The sequence below is a fragment of the Primulina tabacum genome, chromosome 3 (assembly GCF_025594145.1).
Source record: "Primulina tabacum isolate GXHZ01 chromosome 3, ASM2559414v2, whole genome shotgun sequence".
Taxonomy (NCBI): Eukaryota; Viridiplantae; Streptophyta; class Magnoliopsida; order Lamiales; family Gesneriaceae; genus Primulina; species Primulina tabacum.
Genome location: NC_134552.1, coordinates 44,475,384 through 44,498,612, shown reverse-complemented (window position 1 = coordinate 44,498,612; position 23,229 = coordinate 44,475,384). Strand labels below are relative to the sequence as shown.

Here is a 23,229-nt window from a genome sequence, read left to right as displayed (position 1 = left end):
AGGTGTATTCTACGACTGACATATCCGGAGTTTGAGTGAAATTTTCAAACTCACTCAGTTTCTGTAGTCTGACCTCGGCCGGATAATACTGTTTCAGAAAGGCTTCTCGAAATCGCTGCCAAGTGATTGGTCCTGCAGCTGTCATGGCTGGCGAGATTGCTTCCCACCATTTTCTTGCTTTATCTTCTAGGAACGACACAGTCACGTCCACTTTCAGTGCCTCGGGAACTTCCAATAGTCGCAGCTGCGTCTCTACACTTTTCAGCCAGCCCTGGCTGACTTCAGAGTCTGCAGCTCCACTGAAGGTTTGACACCTGTTCTTGCGAAGCGATTCATAGTGGAACTTAATTCCATTTGGTGGTGGATGTGGTGGTGGCTGATTGGCATTCTGGTTTCCCAACCCTTGCAGTGTTGTTGCCACAATGGTGGCTATGGCCATAAGATCAGCTCGGCTTAAGTTGACTGCAGGCGGGGGTCCATTTCTCTGCCCATTCTCCTGTCCGCCTTCACGGTCGGTATTAGCATAACGCGGGTTGCGGTTCTGTCTTGGGGGTCTGCCGGTCATTTCCTACAATTTCAAGTTCTAAGAATTTGTTGTACGAGTAGGATTCATGCAATAGATCGCGCAGAAGTAAATTGAAATCAATGGAACAAATAAAATATTTTATTGATTTCTCAAGCATAAAAAAATAAATGAACATGACCAATCTAAATGATATAAAAGTCGTACTGAATAAAATAGCAATAATGGAAAGATAAACTCCTAGAAAAAAATCACTAAAACATCCTAATCTAATCCTCTATCTCTCCATCTCAGACGGCTGCGATAGGCTCCTCAATCTCTATAGGTTCTTCCGCTTCCGGCTCCTCATCCGGCTCTCCTTCCTGCAGTAGCTCTACCATATGAGTGAGCTGGGCATTGTCTGTATTAAGCTGGGCCACCTGTGTCTTCCATCCTTGAATATCTGCCTCTGCCTCGTCCAACAGATCTATGGTCATCTGATGGCGCTGTTCGTATTCCCTCTTATTCAGCTTTATCTTGTTCTTCAGTGTTTCACCCTGTTGAGTCAGTTGATGGTTCACCTTAGCAATGCAGCTTATGGCTTCACTTAAATTTTCCAATCTCTTTTTGCTCCTGGCATTCTACTGCTTTTCTTCCTCCAACTCTTTTCGGTACCGGTCGATATCTTCTTGCAGCTTCTTCTCTCGAGACAGGCCATGCTCTATGCCATCTCTCAAATCCATGTTATCTCCTCTTACCAACTCTCCTTGATAGATCGCCTTATTGAGTTGGACCCTTATGTCCTCCTTTTCCGTGGTTAGAGTCTGAATTTCTTGTCTCTTTTCGCCTAATCGGGCTCGAAGTCGCTTAATCAGGCGCGACTGATTGTCAAGGGCAAGCTGCTTCATACGGATGGCAGCTTGGGCACGGGTACGGAATTGGGGAGACATTTCCTGAAAATAAATAAAAAGAAAATGCTCAGAATATCATTAATATGACAGAATAAAATATCAGGATAGAGTAAGGTACTAAAAATTAAAAGTTCTCGAAAATTTCCAAAAATGGAAAGTTTTGAGATAGACATATGGATTCGAAGCATATGTTGAGAGGATTTCGGAACAGTTGACAGAATCGAATTCGGAGTTTCCTACGAGAAGTCAAAGGATGTACGCAGCGGGTTGACTCGTTGATTTGGCCAGAGCATGGTCGGAGCATCGGCGTGTGCTGGCGACGGGGTCAGGATCACGGAACCGGTGGCGGCACGGAAAGAATCGGTCGGAAAACGACCCAAATGGACCGGGAAATCGCTCAACTCGGTTGACTCACTCGAAATTGGGCGTTTCCGATTGGTTGATCCGAACTCAAAATTGATGGCTGGGAAACATTACCCATGGATAGTATAATGTTTGGGTAAAAGGAATTAAGAGTCGGAGTAGGATTGGTAGGGTGATTGGACGAAATACCATTCGGCGTTTAGGGTTTCGGATGCCCCATCGTAGATCCGAAATTCCGGTTGCACCCAAACGCAAAATCTAAAATTGTTTGAGGGCTTGTGTTCGTCTCATCGAGGCGGTTCTGGAACTGGTCGCCGATCGAAGAAAAAGTACCGAAAGCGGTCGGAACCGGAGGAAACGCGGCGGCGCGCGTAGACGCCGTTCGCCAGAATTTCCCGAAAATTTTCCCTTTTTTTTTAAAAATCGATTTTTTTTCCCACTCGGATTATGAACCTGGCGGCTCTGATACCACTTAAATGTCACGCCTCGAGACCGGGGTTAGTCGACATCGGCGTTGTTTATCAATCACACAATTAAAAACAACCAGCCTCGTAGCACAGTATAAACCGAAAACCAGTTTATTTCATAATTTCTCAAAACTTATGTCTTTACAACTGAAATAACTAATGCGGAAGCGTCTTACATGAAATTAAAAACAACGAAATTCGAAATAATGATAACATGACTAATACTAGATCTCGAAGAATCACCATCCCCAGTATTGTTCTGATTCCTCCTCTTCGATTTCCTCCTCGGATTTCTCTGGGACAGGTTGTAAGGGGGGTGAGTATTCTGGGAAATACTCACCAAGTGGGGGATATTGAAAACAACATAAACATTTTTTTATAACATTTTCGAAACATACATATAAATACAACATGCTTTTCACAATCGTAATATCGTATCCGTAATATAATAACACTGCGATTTTTCACCTTTAACGGTTTACTGACGTCAGTTCCTAAGTTTTAATCCTCTAAGGGGGCGAGGCCATAAAATAGTTTTATCCCACTGTTAAGGGCCATATGCTGGAATTCCACCCATTCTCAGGGAATCCTCACAGTGCCAAACAAAAACGTACCAACTTTCGTAAAAAAACTTATAGACGGGAGACAGGGCTAGACCGAATTTTTAAAACTAAAAACCAAAACCTTCATATGCATAAAACCGAAATTTAAAACAGCCCACTTACCTTAAATCTTAGAGAAAAACGTGAAAATAGAAGGGTTTCTTGCACTGAAATTTCGAAATTCACATGGATAAATATATACACTGATTAATTCGAATACTAGTGATTTTATTATCTCATGCTCGATCTTTTATCTCGGTATCTCCATCTCAACTCAAATCTTAGATCTTTTAGGTGCTTATTTTCGAAATTCCTTAATAAATTCTTGGATGGAGATAGATTTATTCCTCTCAAAATTTTAAAGTTGCACGGTAAATAATACCATCTAAATTTCGAGCTTCAAAACTCTGCACACGATAAAATTATCTACACGACTTAGATAACCTCAAAAGATATCTTTATATTCGGAATAATAATATCAATATCCAAGATTACATCATCCTAGTATAATCAAAGCATTAATCTGATAAGATCACGATTGAACCGAATCCCGGGTTTTACAATGAATGCTGAAGAAGCTGAGGAGGAGGCAGACACTACACTCATTACGGGTAACCTAGTCATTTAACATTTTTATATTGCTTTCACTGCATGAAATGTTAAATTGGTTATTAGAATTGAAATTGGGAACAAGATTTAACCTAGTGAAAATTAGGTTGTATGTTCTACTTAGTTGGACTTAAGATATGTTTTTAGACACCATAGAAATTGGTATTGAATTTTGTGCCTTAATTTATGTGAAGGATGTAATATTTCCAATAAAAAGTTTTAGGGCCAAAATTAAATGAAAATCATAATTAAGAGATTTTTTTAAGGTTTCGAATTTTAAGGGGGTCAAAGGTGCAATTTCCGAAATTTAGGGACTTAATTGAAGATTTCGAAATCATGAGGACTTAAATGTAATTTTCGAAAGTTAAAGGACCCATTTGCAATTAACCAAAATATAAAGGGCTTAAATGCAATTACCGAATTCTTAAGGACCATAATATAATTTCAAAAATATAAGTGCCAAAATGCAAATATCCAAAAATTTGGAAGATTAGAATGCAAAATTTCGAAAAATTTAAGGGCAAAAATCCAATTTTTCAAGAAATGCTTAAGTTCAACACGCAATCTTCATATAACTTTGGGGAAATTAATGATAGTAAATCCTTAAATTCAACACGAAAAGATTTAAAAGACATTTTCGCCGCAGAGAGGATCATCATTCTAGGTGTAGCTACCTATGCATTGCTAGATTCAGGAGCTACACATTCATTCATATCTGAAGCGTTCATCAAAAGATTGAATATTACTCCTCAAGATATGGGTTTGGGTTTCAAAGTTTCTATTCCTTTCGGTGATCAAATGCTCACGTCTAGAAATTTCAAGAATCTGGAGCTTCATTTATTCAAAGATGTAGTTCGGGCTGATCTTATTGTGCTCTCTATGCCCGAATTTGATATTATACTCGGTATGGATTGGTTATCAGCAAATGGAGCTTCAATTGATTTTAGTTAGCGATCAGTATCTATTAGACCACCTAGTAGTAAATCTTTTGTCTTTGAGGCGGCGAGAAACAAACAAATGCCACACATCATCTCTTGTCTTTGTGCGAGGAAGATTATTAATCGTGGATGCCAAGCTTTTCTAGCATGTGTTACTACCGCACTTGCTTCTATCAGTCAGAAATTGGCGGATGTTGATATTGTCAGAGATTTTCCTAACGTCTTTCCCGATGATGTTTTTGGCATTCCACCCGATCGTGAAGTGGAATTCTCTATTGATCTAATGTCGGGCACTATACCTATATCTAAAGCGCCTTATCGTCTAGCACCTGCCGAAATGAAAGAACTAAAATATCAAATCCAAGAATTGCTAGACAAGGGTTTTATTCGCCCTAGTTATTATCCATGGGGCACACCGGTATTATTTGTGAAAAAGAAAGATAGCAGTATGCGTCTTTGCATTGATTATCGAGAGCTCAATAGGGTCATTATCAAGAACAAGTATCCACTACCAATAATTGAATATTTATTTGATCAGTTTACAAGGAGCATCTATATTCTCAAAAATTGATCTTCGTTCTGGATACCATCAGTTGAAAGTGAAAGAGTCAGATGTTCACAAGACAGCGTTCAAAACTAGATATGGGCACTATGAGTTTATGGTCATGCCATTCGGTCTGACTAATGCGCCAGCGATCTACATGGATCTCATGAATCGCGTATTTCAGCCGTATCTAGATCAATTCATCATAGTCTTCATTGATGATATTTTGATCTACTATAAGAGCAAAGAGGAGCATAGTCGCCATTTGAGGACAGCACTGCAAGTACTGCAAGACAGGAAGCTTTATGCTAAATTCAGCAAGTATGAGTTTTGGCTTGATAAAGTGGCATTTTTAGGCCACATCATTTCTAGCAGTGGAGTGGAAGTCGATCCAAGTAAAGTTGAGGCAGTAAAAGAGTGGCCAATACCAAAGAGTGTTATTAAGATTCGCAGTTTCTTGGGACTAGCGGGCTATTATCGCAAGTTTATTCAAGGATTCTCATCTATAGCGTTACCCATGACCGCCTTGACAAAAAATGCAAAGTTTGTATGGGGACCCGAGTGTCAAGACAGTTTTGACAATTGAAAATTCACAAGAAAAACTACCCTACTCATGATCTTGAGCTTGTAGCAGTAGTTTTTTCATTAAATATTTGGAGACACTATTTATATGGGGAGAAGTGCAAAATATTCACCGACCATAAAAGTTTGAAATACTTCTTAACCCAAAAAGAGTTGAACATGAGACATCGTAAATGGTTTGAATTAGTAAAGGACTATGATTGTAACATTAGCTACCATCCGGGAAAAGCTAATGTAGTGGCAGACGCATTGAGTAGAAAAGCAGCAGTTATCACTCAGCTATCACTTCAAAGACCGTTGCAGTCCGAGATACAGCGGTTTGAGCTTACAGTGTATGCTAGGGACGAGGCCCCTAATCTTGCCACATTATCAGTACAGTCGACTTTGAGAGATAGAATTCGTGGTGACAGTCCACTGATGATCAGTTGCAAAAGTGGAGAGCTAGAGATGAAGCCAAGGGTCGGAAATTATATTTTGAGATGGATAGTATAGTTCGTTATCGAGATCGGTTATGGGTTCCTAGTGACGATTCTTTGAGAGATCTTATTATGAGGGAAGCTCATGACACACCATATTCCATTCATCCGGGAAGCACGAAAATGTACAAAGATTTGCAGCAGTTATATTGGTGGCCAGGCATGAAGAAAGACATTTTGAGATTTGTATCCGAGTGTTTGACTTGTCAGCAAGTTAAAGCAGAGCATCAAAAACCAGCGGGGAAACTTAAGCCACTTCCTATTCCCGAGTGGAAATGGGAAAATATTACTATGGACTTCGTTGTGGGATTGCCGAAGACTATTAAGGGATTCAATGCAATATGGGTGATAGTGGATCATCATACAAAATCAGCACATTTTCTACCTATTAAGACGACATTCACCATGATTCAGTATGCAGAGTTATATGTTCGAGAAATAGTTCGTCTGCATGGGATTCCTGTGTCTATTGTTTCTGACAGAGATCCGAGATTCACGTCAATTTTTTTGGAAGAGTCTACATGCAGCGATGGGGACCAAGTTATTATTCAATACAGCATTTCATCCTCAAACCGATGGTCAGTTCGAAAGAGTTATTCAAATTTTGGAAGATCTACTGCTAGCATGTGTTACTGATTTCCAAGGCAGTTGGGAACCAAAATTACCTCTAGTAGAGTTCACCTACAATAATAGCTATCAATCATCAATTGGGATGACTCCTTTTGAGGGACTTTATGGAAGAAAATATAGATCTCCTATTCATTGAGACGAGGTTGGTGAAAGAAAAGAGATTGGTCCTGATGTGATTGAAGAGACTGTCGAGCTTGTAGTCAAAATTCATGATAGAATGAAGATTGCACAAAGCCGACAAAAGAGTTATGCTGACAAGAGACAAAGAGACTTATAGTTTGCAGTGGGAGACCATGTATTTGTGAAAATAGCACCTATGGAGGGTGTGATGCAATTTGGCAAGAAAGACAAGCTTAGTCCAAGATTTATTGGTCCGTTTGAGATTTTGGAGATGATTGGAACACTAGCTTATAGAGTGACATTGCCACCAGCTCTTTCAGGAGTTCACAATGTTTTCCATATTTCGATGCTGCGAAAGTACATGTCAAATCCATCACATGTACTAAACTATGAACCTCTACAATTAACTCCAAATATGACATATGAAGAAAGACCTGTCCAAATCTTCGCAAGGCAAGAAAGGAGACTGCGAAACAAATTCATTACAATAGTCAAGGTCAAGTGGCTGAATCACTCGGAAGAGGAAGCTACTTAGGAAACCGAGAGGGACTTGAAGAGTCGTTATCCCGAACTATTCAGTAAGTTCTAATTTCGAGGACGAAATTTTATTTAAGGGTGGAGGAATTGTAAGGTCCAAAATTAAGACAACGTAACTCAACTACATGCAAATCTAGGAAATATGAAAAAGGACTAATTAAATAATTTTAATTGCTTAATTTATTGTGTGACATGCATGATATTATGTTAAATAGATTTTATTATCATTATGCATAAAAACTGTATTTTAAGGATTATTCAAGTTGCGATCGAGCAACAGAGACCGAGGGCTGAAAAACGTAAAATGTTTTTATTAAATCAGTGTTTCTAATTATTTAAAATATGGTTGATGATTTTTCATATTTTTGAAAATAAGGGACTTTGAGGTTATTTTAGATGTCGCGACGTAAATTTTATCGGTGTTGATTTTTTTCAACAAAAATGCAAACGTTTTGGAAACTCGGCTATTAAATTCACGAACTTTATTAAACAAAGTATTTTTATAATTTTGATTAAGCACTATTGGCCTAAAATTATGCTTATTAGACCTAAAGCCTTATTAGTATAATATTTAACTATATTATTTGTAAACCCTCCCCATTATCACACAACTCACGCCTCAAAAAAAATCAGAATTTTCTCCCAAAATTGCTTCCAAACACACGACAACACATACCTCAGATTTTGAAGAAAATTTCGAAGGGAGCTTCAAGAATTCAGCCTAGGGTCTTCCTCGTCATCGTTCCTCAAATCGCCATCGAATATTCGTACGTTTAAAACGCAAAGGTACGCCATACATCTTCTTTTCCCGTCTATCACATCTTATTATCGTTTGAAACATCGTTAGTATGAAAAGCATGACACTCATATTATTATTTTCGAAATATTTATCATACATGTCATAAACTTATGAATTTTGATACATAATCATGTTCTATACATGTTAAGGGGCTGCCATGATGTTACGTTATGATCAAGCAAAGTTTTTACATGAATTAGAGTCCTAGACACACACCAAACTCATGGCAATCACAAAAGAAACAAGCTGTAATCGATTTTGCTGTCTTGGGGTTCATGGGGTTCGGTTTTCATGCCTTGGTAGCTTGGCTTGGTTCGGTTGGACCAAGACTGAGCTAGGGGCTCATGAGGGGTCAGATAAGGGCCCCTGACCACGTTAGGGTTCGAATCAAGAGGGCTGGGAGGAGTCCTAATCAACTAAGACTCTTACCCGAGAAGTCTTTGTGCAGCGCGCAGCTTGTGCAGGGAGGTGGGCTCGATCCGGGGCTCAGGGGTTGGGCTAGGGCGAGTCTTTAGGGTCCTAGGGAGAGGTACTAGAGCTTGGTTCAGGGGTTGGGCTCGTTGACTAACTCTTAGCAGCAGCAACATGGAGTCCATGCTTGTGGGGAGTTCTCGGCCAAGCTGTTGGTTGGTTGGGGGGCTTCGGGTTTTTCTTTGGGAAGGTTCCTAAGGGTTCCAAGGGTCCAGTAGGGTGCCTTAGGGGGTTGGTCAGGGTTTGGTCCACCATGGCTCAAGGGTGGCTCGAGAAATTCGCACCATGGCTCGAGGGGTTCAAACATAGGTCAAGTTAGGTTTTTTTTAAGTTAAAAATAATCGAAACACGGCTCACGGGGGTCGAGTCGTGGTTCATAAGGGCTAAAATAATATAAAAATTCTATGTTTTAAATTTAGTAATTTTATTCTAAGGTTTGGTATTTTTCGGGATTAAAACGCCTTCAAAACGATTAATTAAAAAGTCTAGTATTTAAGCTAAGTAAAATTATTGAAATCTTAACTTAGGCTTAAATAATTATTTGGGACATGTTAGAGTCAATGAAATCATGAAAAAGTCAAAAACGTGGAATTTTACGTCTAGGGGTAAAACGGTCATTTTACACCCGAGAATTAGTAAACATCATGGCAGTGTTTTGAATGCTGTTTTACATGCTAATATGATTATTTCAAATGTTTATGAATTTTTACATGCTAAATTATGATTTTTAAATGTCCATGGATTTTTATGATTTAATGTTGACATTTAAAATATATGTTGCATGCTTGGTTTCAAAAGAAAAAAATATATATGTTAAGCATGATTTTATAAAGTGATGAAAATGTGAAACGTTGAAGGAAGTGAAGTAATTGTGACTAATGAGGATATGATTGAGGATAGGCCAGGGCTCAGTTGACGAGTATCCCCGCCGTCCAGTACTGTGGTTACATGTAGATGGATCCATCGACTTTTTGAGGATTGAGGAAAGTCACAATTAACGATCTGAATTCAATAAAAAGAAAATATGTTTATGATCATGATAAAAAGATACATGTTATGATTGAGGTAAAGGAAAAATGTTGAGGTTTATGTTATGCATGTCATGAAAATGTTATTTTTACGTAAAGGTATTTTCACTATTGTTTGTGATTTTATATGTATTATTTGTTATAAAGGTTATGGTGTGTTGAGTCTTTAGACTCACTAGGTGTGATGGATGCAGGTGAGTTTGAGGGAGGTCTTGATGGTTGACCTGACTGGACTGAAGGTGCACATAACCCGAGGACCAGCGCTTCTACTTTTCCGCACTTATGATTTATGATTACGATTTACGTTAAAAGATTTTTAAGACCATTTATTTATGCTTTTGAGTGGTTTTTGAGATGATGATACTTTTCACGTTTATTGCTTTTTAGGTTTGGTAAAACATTTGACGATTTCATGTTTTGACTATTTCTTTTGGATTTTCAAATATTAGTTGGTTGATGTTTTACATTTAAAATGGTGCAAAATATTTTATGAAAATATTTTTAAGTACATGTAAGTGGTCGGCCGTTTCATGTTAGGTTTTAAAAAAAAATTCTAGTATTTTTTAAACATTAAGAAAGACAAACGTTTCATATTGATACTTGGAACCATGGTGACTTCCTCTCATGACATTTTGGGAAATAAATATTTAGGATCTGAGATACCATACGTCCATGCTCTTGAGAAGTAAAAATATAGCCATCTTATCTTGGTGGGGCATTCAAATTAACCAATGTCCTCGCACCTTTTGTTGAGCCGAAATTTTCTATCGGACTTCCCGTGCATTTGCTTTCTGTAGAGTCGGGAAAGTCTGTTTTTTTCCAGATTCTGTACTCATGGCCACTTGTTCACAAGATGTAAGTGATGGAGACCCAAATTGAACTAGACGTTGGAAATGGGAACGGACACAGAAATGAACTAAGATGTAGGTGATTGGAATGGTTAAAAGTGTACCAGATTTGTGTTTCGGGAGATGTTCAATTTTTCTAACCATTTTTCAAGATGTTAGAGAAATACTCTTAACTCGTTCATATATTTCCAAATTTTCAAAATCGGATTGGATAGATCGGTCTGACTAGTTCTATCAAAAATCGTTCATAGATCCAGTCCAAAAGTACTAAAAACAGTTTGATCGGCTAAACCGATCAAAATCGGTCAAGACCGACCAACCCGATCCACCGATTTGCTCATTTAAAAAAAAATCAATTTTTTATTTTTAAAAAATAAAATTTGTTTATATTTAAAATTTAATATTTTGTGGTATATATATTATATAATTATTTGATTTTGAATATTATTAAAAATATTATCTTAATAATATTTTTTATCATTTAAATTTAATATATTTAAAATTTAAAATATATTATTTATTATATTTTATTATTATTTTATATAATATAACGATTTTTCTGTCTATTTTAAAATTAAATCAGTTCAATCACCAGTTTACATCAAAGATCTCTTGAATGACTGCCATATTGGGAGGATAATGGAATATTATAGAAGATGTCTCGTACAAAATTGCATCAATTTAATTAATTGTCAACAACAGTACAATGTAATCAAAATTTCTAACATTGCATTTGGAGCCATATTCATTCAGATTACACTGAACTCATAGCCAAGCCGAACCAACACTAGTTAACCTTGCTTCAATATAAATCAACACCACCTATGTTTTTCAGGCATAGGACTAAATCCATTTTCCTAAACTGGTCTCTATCCGCCAACTATTGAACTCTCCAGCCTCTAAGATCATGGAAACATAACATGTTGACCATTTACTTTGTCCGGGGTAAGTTCACTTTGTTCAGTAACCATATCCTGAGAAAGGAGGAATGATATTTAGAGTTTGAATGCATTTTGTAAACGATAAAAAAGCACCTTGCATGAGAAAAAGAAGTATGCACCTGAATTGTCCATTGGGCTTCCAGCCACAGCAGTTCCAGGCTCCTTGATCTCGACAACTACACAATCTGACATCAAAAATGTCTTTGCCACAGATGATGCATGTTCCAAGCAACATCTGACGACCTAATTAAAATAATGGAAATTTCAAAGATCAAAATAAGGACGCATGGAAAGTGCAGACCATACGAGTATAAGTTGAATTAACAATGGATCAGACGCATGTGACTGACTAACAGAGTGCATGTAAGAAACTGTGAATTGAGGATATGTCCTCGAGTATTCACTGCTCAGTATCAGGTTGTTCTATTAGTTGCAAGTAATTATAATATAACTGGGAGTCAGATAGCAAAAAAGCAATAATTGGCCACGCTGGTGCGACGCTAGAAACATTGTATCTGAGACACTATACAAAAAATCTTGTTGCACCATTAATAAAAGCTATAACTTTTAATGCATCTATCAGCGCAATCCTATGCCTTTTGAGAGCATTTATGCACAATAAACTACGACTCCCCATCTCAATACCGTTCTCATTTAAAAAAAAGGGTAAAATATTGATATGCTTACCTTATTGAAGTAAATAGGTTGTGATTTTAGGCAAAAGCAGAAAAACAAGACACACTTGTCATTTGCATTTTTATACTAGCATGGACAACATCAAATGGACAGAACATTAATTAAATTTAAAATCTCACCTTAGTTGGATCAATTATCCCAGCAGCCATTAAATCTTCATATTGTCCAGTAGCAGCATTGTACCCATACTTAGGATTATCACTTGAGAGTACCTGGATGGAGAAATGGATCCAATTGTCATTTACATTTTAAATATGATCCATTAAACTACATACAGAACTCAAAAGTTCCAACATATTAATGTGTGGCACAGGTCAAGAAGTCATAAGTCATAACCTTCTCACTAACAACACTTCCGTTCACACCAGCATTCTTGGCTATCAACTTCAACGGGTAACTTAAAGCTCTTTTGACAATATCTGCTCCGACCTGCAATTCAGGAGGTAAAAACTGTGTTATTATTCATTAAATAATTTTTTATAAAATAATGTAAAAAATTTCTGAGTTCAAATGTTAAAACATCACCTAAAACACTATAATATTAAATTTCACACAAATCGAAATTCATCAGCAAGTAGCTTAGATAATGAAAAAGTTTACCTTCTCCCCATCGTTTTCAAAAGTTTCCTTGATAGCGTCAACTTTGGACGCCAGCCTCAACAAAGTACATCCACCTCCAACAACAATTCCTTCCTCAACAGCTGCCTGTATGTCGGGTGTATTTTGTGTCACCTCTATACCAGCGAGTGAAACATGAACTAGACTTGAACCACATAGCTTAATCAAAAGCATACCTTTGTTGCATTAAGAGCATCTTCGACTCTAAGTTTCTTCTCTTTTAGTTCTGTTTCGGTTTGTGCTCCGACCTTCAGATAGAAATCAGAGTTGTGATGAAAGTGAATTCATCAATAACAATCACCTTGTAAGATGCTGAAATTAACAAAATTAATGAAAGATTAAGTTTACCTGAATTACAGCGACACCTCCTGATAACTTTGCAATTCTTTCATTGAGTTTTTCTTTCTCATAGTCTTGATCAGCTGCCTGCTAGAAAACAAATACATGAATGGGGGGGACTAGAGTTTCCAGTGAACCAAGTCCATAAATCAGTAAAAGGCAACGGAGACAGACCTCAATAAGGTTTTTTATCTGAGCAACACGCTTATTTACGGCTTCCTGAGTGCTCCCATCACCAACTATTGTTGTGGCGTCCTTAGTCAACACCACCTTGGCAGCGTGGCCCAAAACTTCCTTGTCAGCCTTGTCTAAGGTCAGCCCAACCTCATCCCTAACTACCGTTGCTGTATTAAAAGGGGACAAATTCATTGAGATAACAAGTACCAAATAGGTAACATGAACACAACCACCACGATAAAAAAATACAGAAACAAGAAATAGAGGTGAAAATGAGGAACAAAACGTGAAACACAACTATAACACAGGAATGACCACGAAGAGGGACAAGACACAAAAAACAAATGATTACCTCCGGTCAAAATTGCAATATCATCGAGATACTGACTTTTCCGTTCACCAAACCCAGGAGCTTTGAGAGCAGCAACCTTCAGTGCTCCTCTCAACTTATTTACAACAAGAGTTCCGAGAGCCTCTTGTTCAATATCTTCAGCAATAATCAGAATAGGATATCCACCTCTAATGGCATCTTCCAAGGCATTAATTAGATCCCTTGCGTTGGTTATTTTTTTATCAACCAGCAATAACTACAAGTAAATCCATTTGTTAGAAAGATAAAAGACATCACTAGTGTTTGTGTAGATTAGGATAAGTTTAGATGATAAAATAAAGAAATTTAAATTTGTATTTGTAAATTAGTAAGATAAGTTGTTATAACTCTATCTATAGGATACGATTTGTACCTATAAAAATTCGATTCTATAAAATTACGTATATCCCCATTGAAGTAATACAACATCGATTCATTCATTGATTTACATGGTATCAGTTAAGCAGGATCTCTAATTCTCGCACCATCCTCGAGATTTCAAATTTCCGCATCCCTTTCTTATACTTCCTCTTCTTCGGCGGCTCCGTTCCAGCACTACGTCGACAGATTCCACTGTCTCTGCGATTTCCACCAACACAGCAGGTGACAATACGATGGGCAGCATCGCCTCTCTTTTTGGTGGGGATTTCTCTTCTCTGCAGATAATCACGGAACCACCCACAAATTAAATGGGCGGAACCATCTTCAGTGGGCAAAATCCATCAAGATCGTGATCTGTGCACGTGGAGAACTTGGTTATTTCAATGATGACCTACCTGCAACAAAGCTGTCTGAACCTACGTACAATACTTGGATGGCCGAGAACTCCATTGTTCTTGCATGGCTCTTCAATTCAATTGAGCCCAACATCAGTTGGCGATACTTGTGGTTTCAAACTGCAAAGGAGGGTATGCGACGCACCAAAAAAAATGTATTCAGATCCTGGAAACTCATCCCAATTCTTTGAGCTTCGTACAAAAGTGAAGGACATCAAGCAAGGGGAGAATTCTGTCACCCGATACTTCTCTGACCTATAGGATATTTGGCAGGAATTAGACTTGTTCCTTGAGGATTCATCATTGTGTTCCACCTGCTGTATCAAAGCCCGCCAGTCCCTGGAAAAGGAACTTGTTTTCAACTTTCTGGCTGGCCTCAACCGCAATCTTGATGATGTTAGAGGCCGAGTGGCTGCTCGTGATCCATTTCCCTTGCCTGAAGATGCATTTGCTTAGGTTAGGCGTGAGGAAATGCGAAGGAAGATGATGTTTTCTGATGATACATAATCCCAGCACCCTTGTCACTCACAAGCTGTCCCCCACTGCTCCGCGCACGTACAAACGCCCATGATGTGACTTGTGAGCACTGTAAGCGTTCAGTCCATACGAAAGATAAATGCTGGGTGATTCATGGAAAACCCGCAAACTGGCAACCCCGGAAGAAAGGCGATGCATATGTGGTTCAGCCTCATACCACCCAGGATGTTCCTGGTCAATCTGCCACGTCAAAACCATTCACCAAGGATCAGATTGAGCAGACTGAACAGTACTGTCACTTCCTCCGCCAGATGTCTCTCAATCCTCCATCAACCCCTCCTGTCGGATCATGCTCTTTGACCCAATCTGGTATGGTTTTTTTGGCCCTTTCTTCCAATTGTGTTGGATTTTGGATTGTTGATTCAGGTGCTTCGGATCACATGACACCCAATCCCAAACTATTTTGCACCTTTACTGCTTATTTTGAGTCCCACACTTGTAAAAATTGCAAATGGATCTTTGACTCCCGTGGTTGGATTTGGTCGCATTCATATTTCAAAAGATATTATCCTTCATTCTGTTTCGCTGGTGCCTTACTTATCTTGTAACCTCATTTCTATCAATAGGTTCACACATGATAATAAATGTGTTGCTAAATTTGTGCCAGTATCATGTCAATTTCAGGACCTACTATTGGGGAGGATGATTGGCGGTGCTAGTATTCACAATGGTCTATATTATCTTCAGGAGGCGCCGTCTGAAGGTCTTCCTATTGCAGTGTCTCATATTGCGTCTACTTCTGTTTCTAGGTATAGGGAAATAAAGTTATGGCATCACCGATTGGGCCATCCCAGTTTTGTGTATTTAAAACAATTGTTTCCTTCGTTATTCAATAATAAACATCTTGGTTCATTTGATTGTGATATTGTCCTCTGGCTAAGCATGACGTTCTTCGATTCTTGCCAAAACCATCACACCTACCGCACCATTTACACTGATGCATTGTGATATTTTGGCCCCTCCACAGTCTCTACACACAAAAAAAAAAAATGGTTTCTGACCTTCATTGATCATCACACAAGGGTTATCTGGGTTTACCTTCTTAACAACAAATCTATGTACCACCTTCAAGATTTTCCACAAAATGATCCAAACACAATTCCATTCAAATATTCAACTCTCCGCACAGATAATTGTAAAGAATACTTCAATACCATCCAAGGGGACTATTTCTTGACTCATGGGATCATTCATCAAAGTACATGTGTCAACACTCCGCACAAAATGGGTTTTCCAAAAGAAAATAGCGTCATCTTTTAGAGGTTTCCAGAGCCCTAATCTTCACGATGAATGTCGCCAAGTTTTTTGGGAGGACATTGTCCTTACAGCTGCATACCTTATAAATCGCTTACCAAGCCGACCTATCAATTTTGAGATCTATCTCAAACACACAAGCTCCCAATCAGAACATTTGCTTGCACAGCCTTGTCCGTGTTCATAATCATAACCGAAGTAAACTGGATCCACGAGCCATTAAAATGATCTTTCTCGGGTACTCACCTACCTAGAAGGGTTATCGGTGATATTGCCCAAGAACCGGAAAAAAAAAATTATTTACGGATGTTAGCCTCTTTGAAAACACTGATTTCTACCCATCCACTTCACTTCAGAGGGAGAGTGTGAATGAAGCTTGTTGAATAATCCACCTCTTCCCACACCTGATCCTATACATCTAATTTTTCCCACTGAAAAGCCAGTTGATCCACATACCTCAGAGTTGATAGCAAGGAGAGAATCAACACCACTGCGAGACTTGAAAATCTACGCAAGACGGAAGCCTCAAGATAAAAAGACCCATGCAAATCCTAACCTAGTCAAGAAGAAGAACCGAAAGTGGATCTTCAGTCAGGTACTACTCCCGATTTAAATATACCTATAGCTGTCAGAAAAAAGGACTTGTACCCAACATCCTATCTCAAAATTTGTCTCTTACTCAAATTTATCATCATCATTTTATGCATTCACCACGAGTTTGTCTAGACTCTAGCATACAGATCCCCAAAACTGTTCAAGATGCGCTTATTGTCCCTGAATGGAAAACAGTAATTCTTGAGGAAATGCGGGAACTCAATAAAAATAATACATGGAGTATGGTGAAACTACCACAAGCAGTGTTCTAAATGGCAGTCGGGGCGGTGCCTAGGCGGTGGCGGCCCTCGACCGCACCGCCTATGCATGAGGCGGGTGTTTTAGGCGGCCCAAGCTATACGGCGTTGGGGAGGCGGGTTGAGGCGGCGAACAGGCGAGCGAGGCGGGCAGTCAAGATTTTTAAGTTGTAGTTAACAATTTAAAAAACCTAGTCAACAATTTTAGAAACTTAGTCAACAATTTTAAAAACTTAGTCAAAGTCAACTAATTTTAAATATCAAAACCCTAGCACACCTCACTTTCTTCATTTTATTTTTGGTTTTCACTCTCAACTCTCACCCACCACACACAATCTGCCGCCCGCTGCCCGCCGCCGCCTAAGAAGAGGAATAGGCTTGAGACATCAAGATTGAATGATATTGTATATGTCAAATTCAATGCCAATCTTAAGAAGAAGAAGAGTAAAAGAGAAATGGATGGAGTTTGCTTCTATCCTCTCAAACCAGTGAAGCTCAAGGTTTGCTTGTTGATGATGGTGATGAAGATGAGGTCAAGTCGGGTTCAGGACTTAGTTGGAGAATGGTAGCGGAGGCCTCGGGAGCGGATGAAGTGGTACATCCAAGGAGGAGTGCAAGGAACATCCCCATTAGAGAACTTGACAAAGATTTAGATGCATCGGAGAAGCAAAATGAAGAAGATGTTGATTTTGAGTCCGATGATGAGAGGATCATGGATGTAGTAGATTGTGCATATGTAGATGATTTGGAAGAATAGTTATGTTTATTTTATTACTTGTTCTAATGATGGATAATTGATTGAAACTTTGAAATTTAAACTTAGTTTTTTGGTAAAAGTAATTATATTACTTTGTTAGCATAATAGCATTAATATGATGATGAATCTTTATTAATTGCACATTATCTAGATGATATTATATTATATGAAGCTTCTTTGTGCTTAAACATTATTTAATTGCACATTTTACATTAAAAAATGATGTCTATTTGTGATTATATTGCATGATTATCAATAAAAAATTACTTTAAAAAATTCAACCTAGGCGGCCAAGGCGGTAGGCGGTCACCGACCACCCCACCACCGCCTCCCGTCATTTACAACCTTGACCACAAGGAAAAAACATTGTGGGAGCAAATGGATATTCATTGTAAAATATAAGGTTGATGGTTCAATTGACAGATACAAGGCTCGTTTTGTAGCCAAGGGCTTTACTCAAACTCGTGGCATTGACTAGACTTAAACATTTGCTCATGTTGCTAAAGCTAACACTATCCGAATTCTTCTATCACTAGGAGCAAATCTTGATTGGCCATTACATCAACTTGATATAAAGAATGTCTTTATAAATTGTGAACATAAAGAGGAAGTGTATATGTATCAATCTCAAGGATTTGAAGAACAATTGGAGAATCAAATTGTATCCATGCTTCATGAGTCTCTGTATGGGCTAAAAAATCCCATCGTGCGTGGTTTGGCAGATTTTCCAAGGTACTAAAAACATGTGGATACTTTCAGAGACAAGCAGATAATAATGTCTTCATCAAACACTCTTGAGAACAAAATCATGATTCTCATAGTGTATGTATAGACATTATTGTTACTGGTGATGACAATAGAGAAATGGAGAATATAAAATTGATGATGCCAAGAGAATTTGAGGTTAAAGATATTGGACCACTGAAATATTTCTTGGGAATGGAAATTTCCAGAAGCAAGGAAATGATATTTCTTTCTCAACGAAAATACACGTTGGATATCTTGGATGAGAGAGGAATGCTAGGATGCAAACCCAGCAATACACCCATCGAGCTAGGAAACGAAGGGAAAATGCTTGAAGGCAAAATTGTGAACAAGGAACAGTATCGGTAACTTGTGGGAAAACACATTTATCACTCACACACACGCCCAAATATCGCATTTGCAGTCAGCCTAGTAAGCCAATACATGCATTCATCATGTCAAGGCCGCCTCGATGATGCATACAAAATTTTGACATACTTGAAGAAAACTCCAGGAAAAAGCTTATTATTTGCCAAACATGATAATCGACAAGTATACACATTCACAGATGCAAATTGGGTTGGATCTATGTCTGATAGGAAGTCTACATCTAGGTATTAGTGTATTACGGTCGTGTGGGGAAATTTGGTTACTTGGCGAGGCAAAAAAAATGTGGTTGCACGAAGCAGTACTGGGGTAGAATACAGAGCAGTGGCAAATGGAGTTTGTGAACTAATTTGGATAAGGAAAATCATGAGAGAGTTGAACCCCAAGGTTGAAGACTCTATGAAAGTGTTGACAAGTCAACTATCAGTATTGTGCACAACCCTCTCCATCATGAAAGGACAAAACATGTTGAAATTTATCGTCATTTCATCAAGGACAAGATAGAAGAGGGCATTCTCAGTGTCGAACATGTTCCTTCCTCACATCAATTGGTTGACTTGCTTACCAGAGGACTATCAGAACAAACTCATGAATTCTTGGTTAGCAAGCTTGGACTCATCAACATCTACTGCCACGCTTGAGAGGGAGTGTAGAATAAGATAAGTTTAGATAATAAGATAAAGTGATTTAAATTTGTATTTGTAAATTAGTAGGATAAGTTGCTATATCGCTTTATCTATAGGATACAATTCGTACCTATAAAATGATGCATATCCCCATTGAAGTAATACAACATTGATTCATTCATCGATTTACAGCTTGCAAATAAAACCTTTCCCTTAGAGTGATATCTGAATCCTTACCTTGCAATTCTCATATTCAACCGCCATTTTCTCAGTATCGGTAACAAAATAAGGGGAGATGTAGCCACGATCGAACTGCATTCCTTCAACAACATAAAGACTGTTTTCCGCACTTTTCCCTTCTTCAAGGGTAACGACCCCCTTCCTACCAACTTTGCTTAAAGCCTCGGCTATCATATTCCCTACTTCAGGGTTGTTCCCTGCACTGACTGCAGCTACATCTGCCAATTCACTATCTTCCACCTGTAATAATTTGTTTTATTAGTAAATTAAGCTTCATGTTCAAAAATAAAGCTACCACCAACTGTATAAAACTGCAAGTAAAAGAAATTTTCAGTAACATGTTTCACCTAGAAACAAGAAAACAGACAAGCATACCTCTTTCGACATAGATTTCAGCTCAGACACCAAAGCCTTGGTTGTCTTTTCAATTCCTCTAGTGATGAGGACTGGGTTTGCACCAGCTACTACCACCTGCAAACAGGTTTAATTATTGGCAGAAATTAGTAAGTTTCATCATTAAAATCATAATAAATCTAGGTGACTTTGCAACATAAATAATGACCAACCATACCTTAACACCTTCAGTGATAAGACCTTGTGCAAGAACAACAGATGTAGTTGTCCCATCTCCAGCCAAGTCATTAGTCTTTGCAGCTGCTTGCCTCACCAATTTTGCACCAATGTTTTCCACTGGATCCTCCAACTCAACCTAAACAGGTAAAAAGAACTTTTATATAAATTGAACCTCATGTGACAAGAGTTGAAAGATTTTTCCCTTAACATAAAAATAATAATATTAAAATAAGTTGAAGATCTTTTGAAACAGATTCACCAATAGTTTCACATATATCGTCAGGGCACATCATTAACTGCAACTCCTCGTACTTATAACCCCCCAACAACTACAGCGAAACTGAAAATAAAAATAGTTGTGATTCAGTTACCTCTTTGGCTACAGTGACGCCGTCATTGACAATTTTCGGAGCACCATACTTGCTCTCTAGAACCACATTTCTGCCTTTAGGACCAAGTGTCACACCAACTAGATCTGCAAGTTTGTTCACACCAGTCTGACAACAATAGAATTGCACATTAATCAACTTCATGAAAAAAAATCTTCAACTCAATACAGAACACAAAATATTCGATCACATACCTGCAGTTTCTTGATAGCTGAACCATCCTTGTTGAAATACAAATCTTTTGCAGCTGCTGTTATTTGAGGAGATCGTTCTCTCCAAAAGAGGACAATGCTCTTTCCCCTCCCAAGTGTGCTGGCAGAAATAGAAGCAAGTGATGACAACTTATTTGATGAAACTGCAAGTTTTTCATCCATCATCTGGCCGCCAGGAGCAGCTAAGGAACCAACTGAAGACATGCCCACGAAAGAAGATGCCATTTTTACTCCAAAAACCTGACGAGTAAAGCACATAAATTAGAATCAACATGCATATCAAAATCACTAGATCTCTTTGGAAATAAAGCACGAGAAACAACTTTACAAAGAACAATTTTTGACTGAGTATAGAGATATTCAGTGAACGAAGACTAGCAAAGGACCAGAACGCAAAATTCTAAATAGTGTTCTATTCCAGAAATTCCGACCAAAAATAAGCTCACTTAAAGCACTTCGTGGAGTATAAACTACAAGGCCTCTTTAGTTTGAACCCGAAGATACCATTAATTCTGGTGTTAGAAAAAAGAAAGAAAGAAACCCAAGTCATAAAAATACTTTTTAGCTCACTCAACTTTTCGTGTATAACTAAAAGGTAAACCGCAGAACCTACTGGGTTTTGAGCAATTGATGTCTGGGCTCAAAGAGTTTAAAAAGAACACAGAGTTAATAACGCAACAGCAGCTTTTTCAAAATCGCTGAGGCTTGTGAATGAAAAGAACAAGTTTGAACAAAATGAAAACTCATTCATCCAAAGAAAGACAGAATTTGGCCATTTGCATCAACTGAACATAATAATGGTGTATGTAACAGAAAATAAAAGGGTATATATCAAAATGCATCCATAAAAAGTGCAGGTAGCTTTGATGTATGAAGAAAATGTTGAAGATTAACATGATAAAGCGGCTCACCGGAAGATGGATGAAAGCGGCAGGGTTTTAGGTTCGGATGAGAAGCATAAGACGAGGGTTTTCTGTGTATATTTATATTTATTTTTATTTATACAAAGCAAACGTGCGTATATATATAATATTTTATTAACATAAAAGCTACTTGAAAACAAGTCATAGATGCATATGTCAAATAAATATTCAATTCGATTCGATTTATTAAAAATATTATTTTTTATGTAAAAAAATTATTTTTCATTTTAAATATATATTGAATTGACATATTTTGTAAAATAGATTTGTTATGTTCATTTATTAATTATTAATTTTTCTCACTTTGGTTTGATGAGTGATAGTATAGTCTCCATATTATATGTGTATGATACTACTTTCGTCTTAATTATATTTGTTATCTCAAATATATAGACTAACTTATATATTTAGTTGTATTTTTTCATGGTTTTAATAATATACTCTTGTTGCATTAGCTTTGAAAAATAACAAATCATTTTTCTGAATGAATTAAATAAGGATAAAATAAGAAGTTTGTATTAAATTTGTTTTCCATTTATTTTCTTAATTCATGTGGAAAACAAACAAATCTAAATATTTAGGACAAAAAGAGTATACATTTCCATATGGTGGCAGTTTTTTGACAAAAATTAAAATGAAAGTTAGTAAAATTTTAAATTAATTGTACCAAAGTTGACTAATAAAGGGGTTTAACTTTGATAAATTATATAGATGCGTAAATATAATATATGTTGACATCGAATTAGAGATTAGAAGGAGTTGAAAAACCTCTTTTAAAATTTTCTAAACTTTGAATTGTGCTTAACAATTTTTAGGTTTGTTAAAAAAATATTCTTGAACGACTATTTTTGGTAGATCAATGAAAAATGAATAAGTGCGGAAATGCTCTGGCTTGAATAGTGATTAACTATATAATGCACTTGACAATTAACAAGAAACGGCTTGAAAATAAAAGTGTAATGAATTGAGACAAATATTTTTATAGATGTTTGGAGATAAAAACTCATGTGTTACCGTTCTTTGTTGCGTGTTTTCTTGATTGCTCGCAAGCGCACGACGTCAAGTTATAGTAAAATGTATTTTTGAATACAAGTGTCGATCCCACGAGAAATGTGTATATAAATGTATATTAGTACTTGTGATTAAAATAGTCTCGACTTTATTTAGAATAATCAATTAAAAGATTTGTTTGCAAGAATAACTAAATTGAAAATGGATTTAAACGCAACAACAATTTATAGCAATTAACAATGGAATAAAAGATCTAGAGGTCCGATTTCACGCAACTGTCCACCATGTGTAATTTCTTGTAGCTATGTTATAAAAATCATTCTTATTCATTAGCCAAGAATCCTATAATTTTCTACTCCCTCTCCCGAGTGTTAAGTAGAC

General features: G+C 37.5%; 1 protein-coding gene across 2 annotated transcripts; it reads right to left on the bottom strand.

Moving 5' to 3' along the window:
• Positions 1–11,072: 11,072 nt before the first annotated feature.
• LOC142541100 (ruBisCO large subunit-binding protein subunit beta, chloroplastic) lies at positions 11,073–21,896 on the bottom strand. 2 transcript variants are annotated; one of them, XM_075647665.1, is made up of 15 exons: positions 21,826–21,896; positions 20,897–21,154; positions 20,685–20,810; positions 20,312–20,449; positions 20,116–20,211; positions 19,738–19,980; positions 13,551–13,785; positions 13,196–13,365; positions 13,031–13,108; positions 12,859–12,930; positions 12,665–12,769; positions 12,401–12,493; positions 12,184–12,276; positions 11,488–11,611; positions 11,073–11,401 (listed from the first exon to the last, which is right to left on the bottom strand). In XM_075647665.1, the coding sequence occupies exons 2-15, from the start codon at positions 21,137–21,139 to the stop codon at positions 11,388–11,390; spliced, it is 1,830 nt and encodes a 609-aa protein (XP_075503780.1). In that variant the 5' UTR covers positions 21,140–21,154; positions 21,826–21,896; the 3' UTR covers positions 11,073–11,387. The 2 variants fall into 2 exon arrangements, 1 of the variants encoding a protein (XP_075503780.1); XR_012819233.1 differs by lacking the exons at positions 11,073–11,401; positions 11,488–11,611 and having other exon boundaries at positions 12,401–12,483.
• Positions 21,897–23,229: the final 1,333 nt, after the last annotated feature.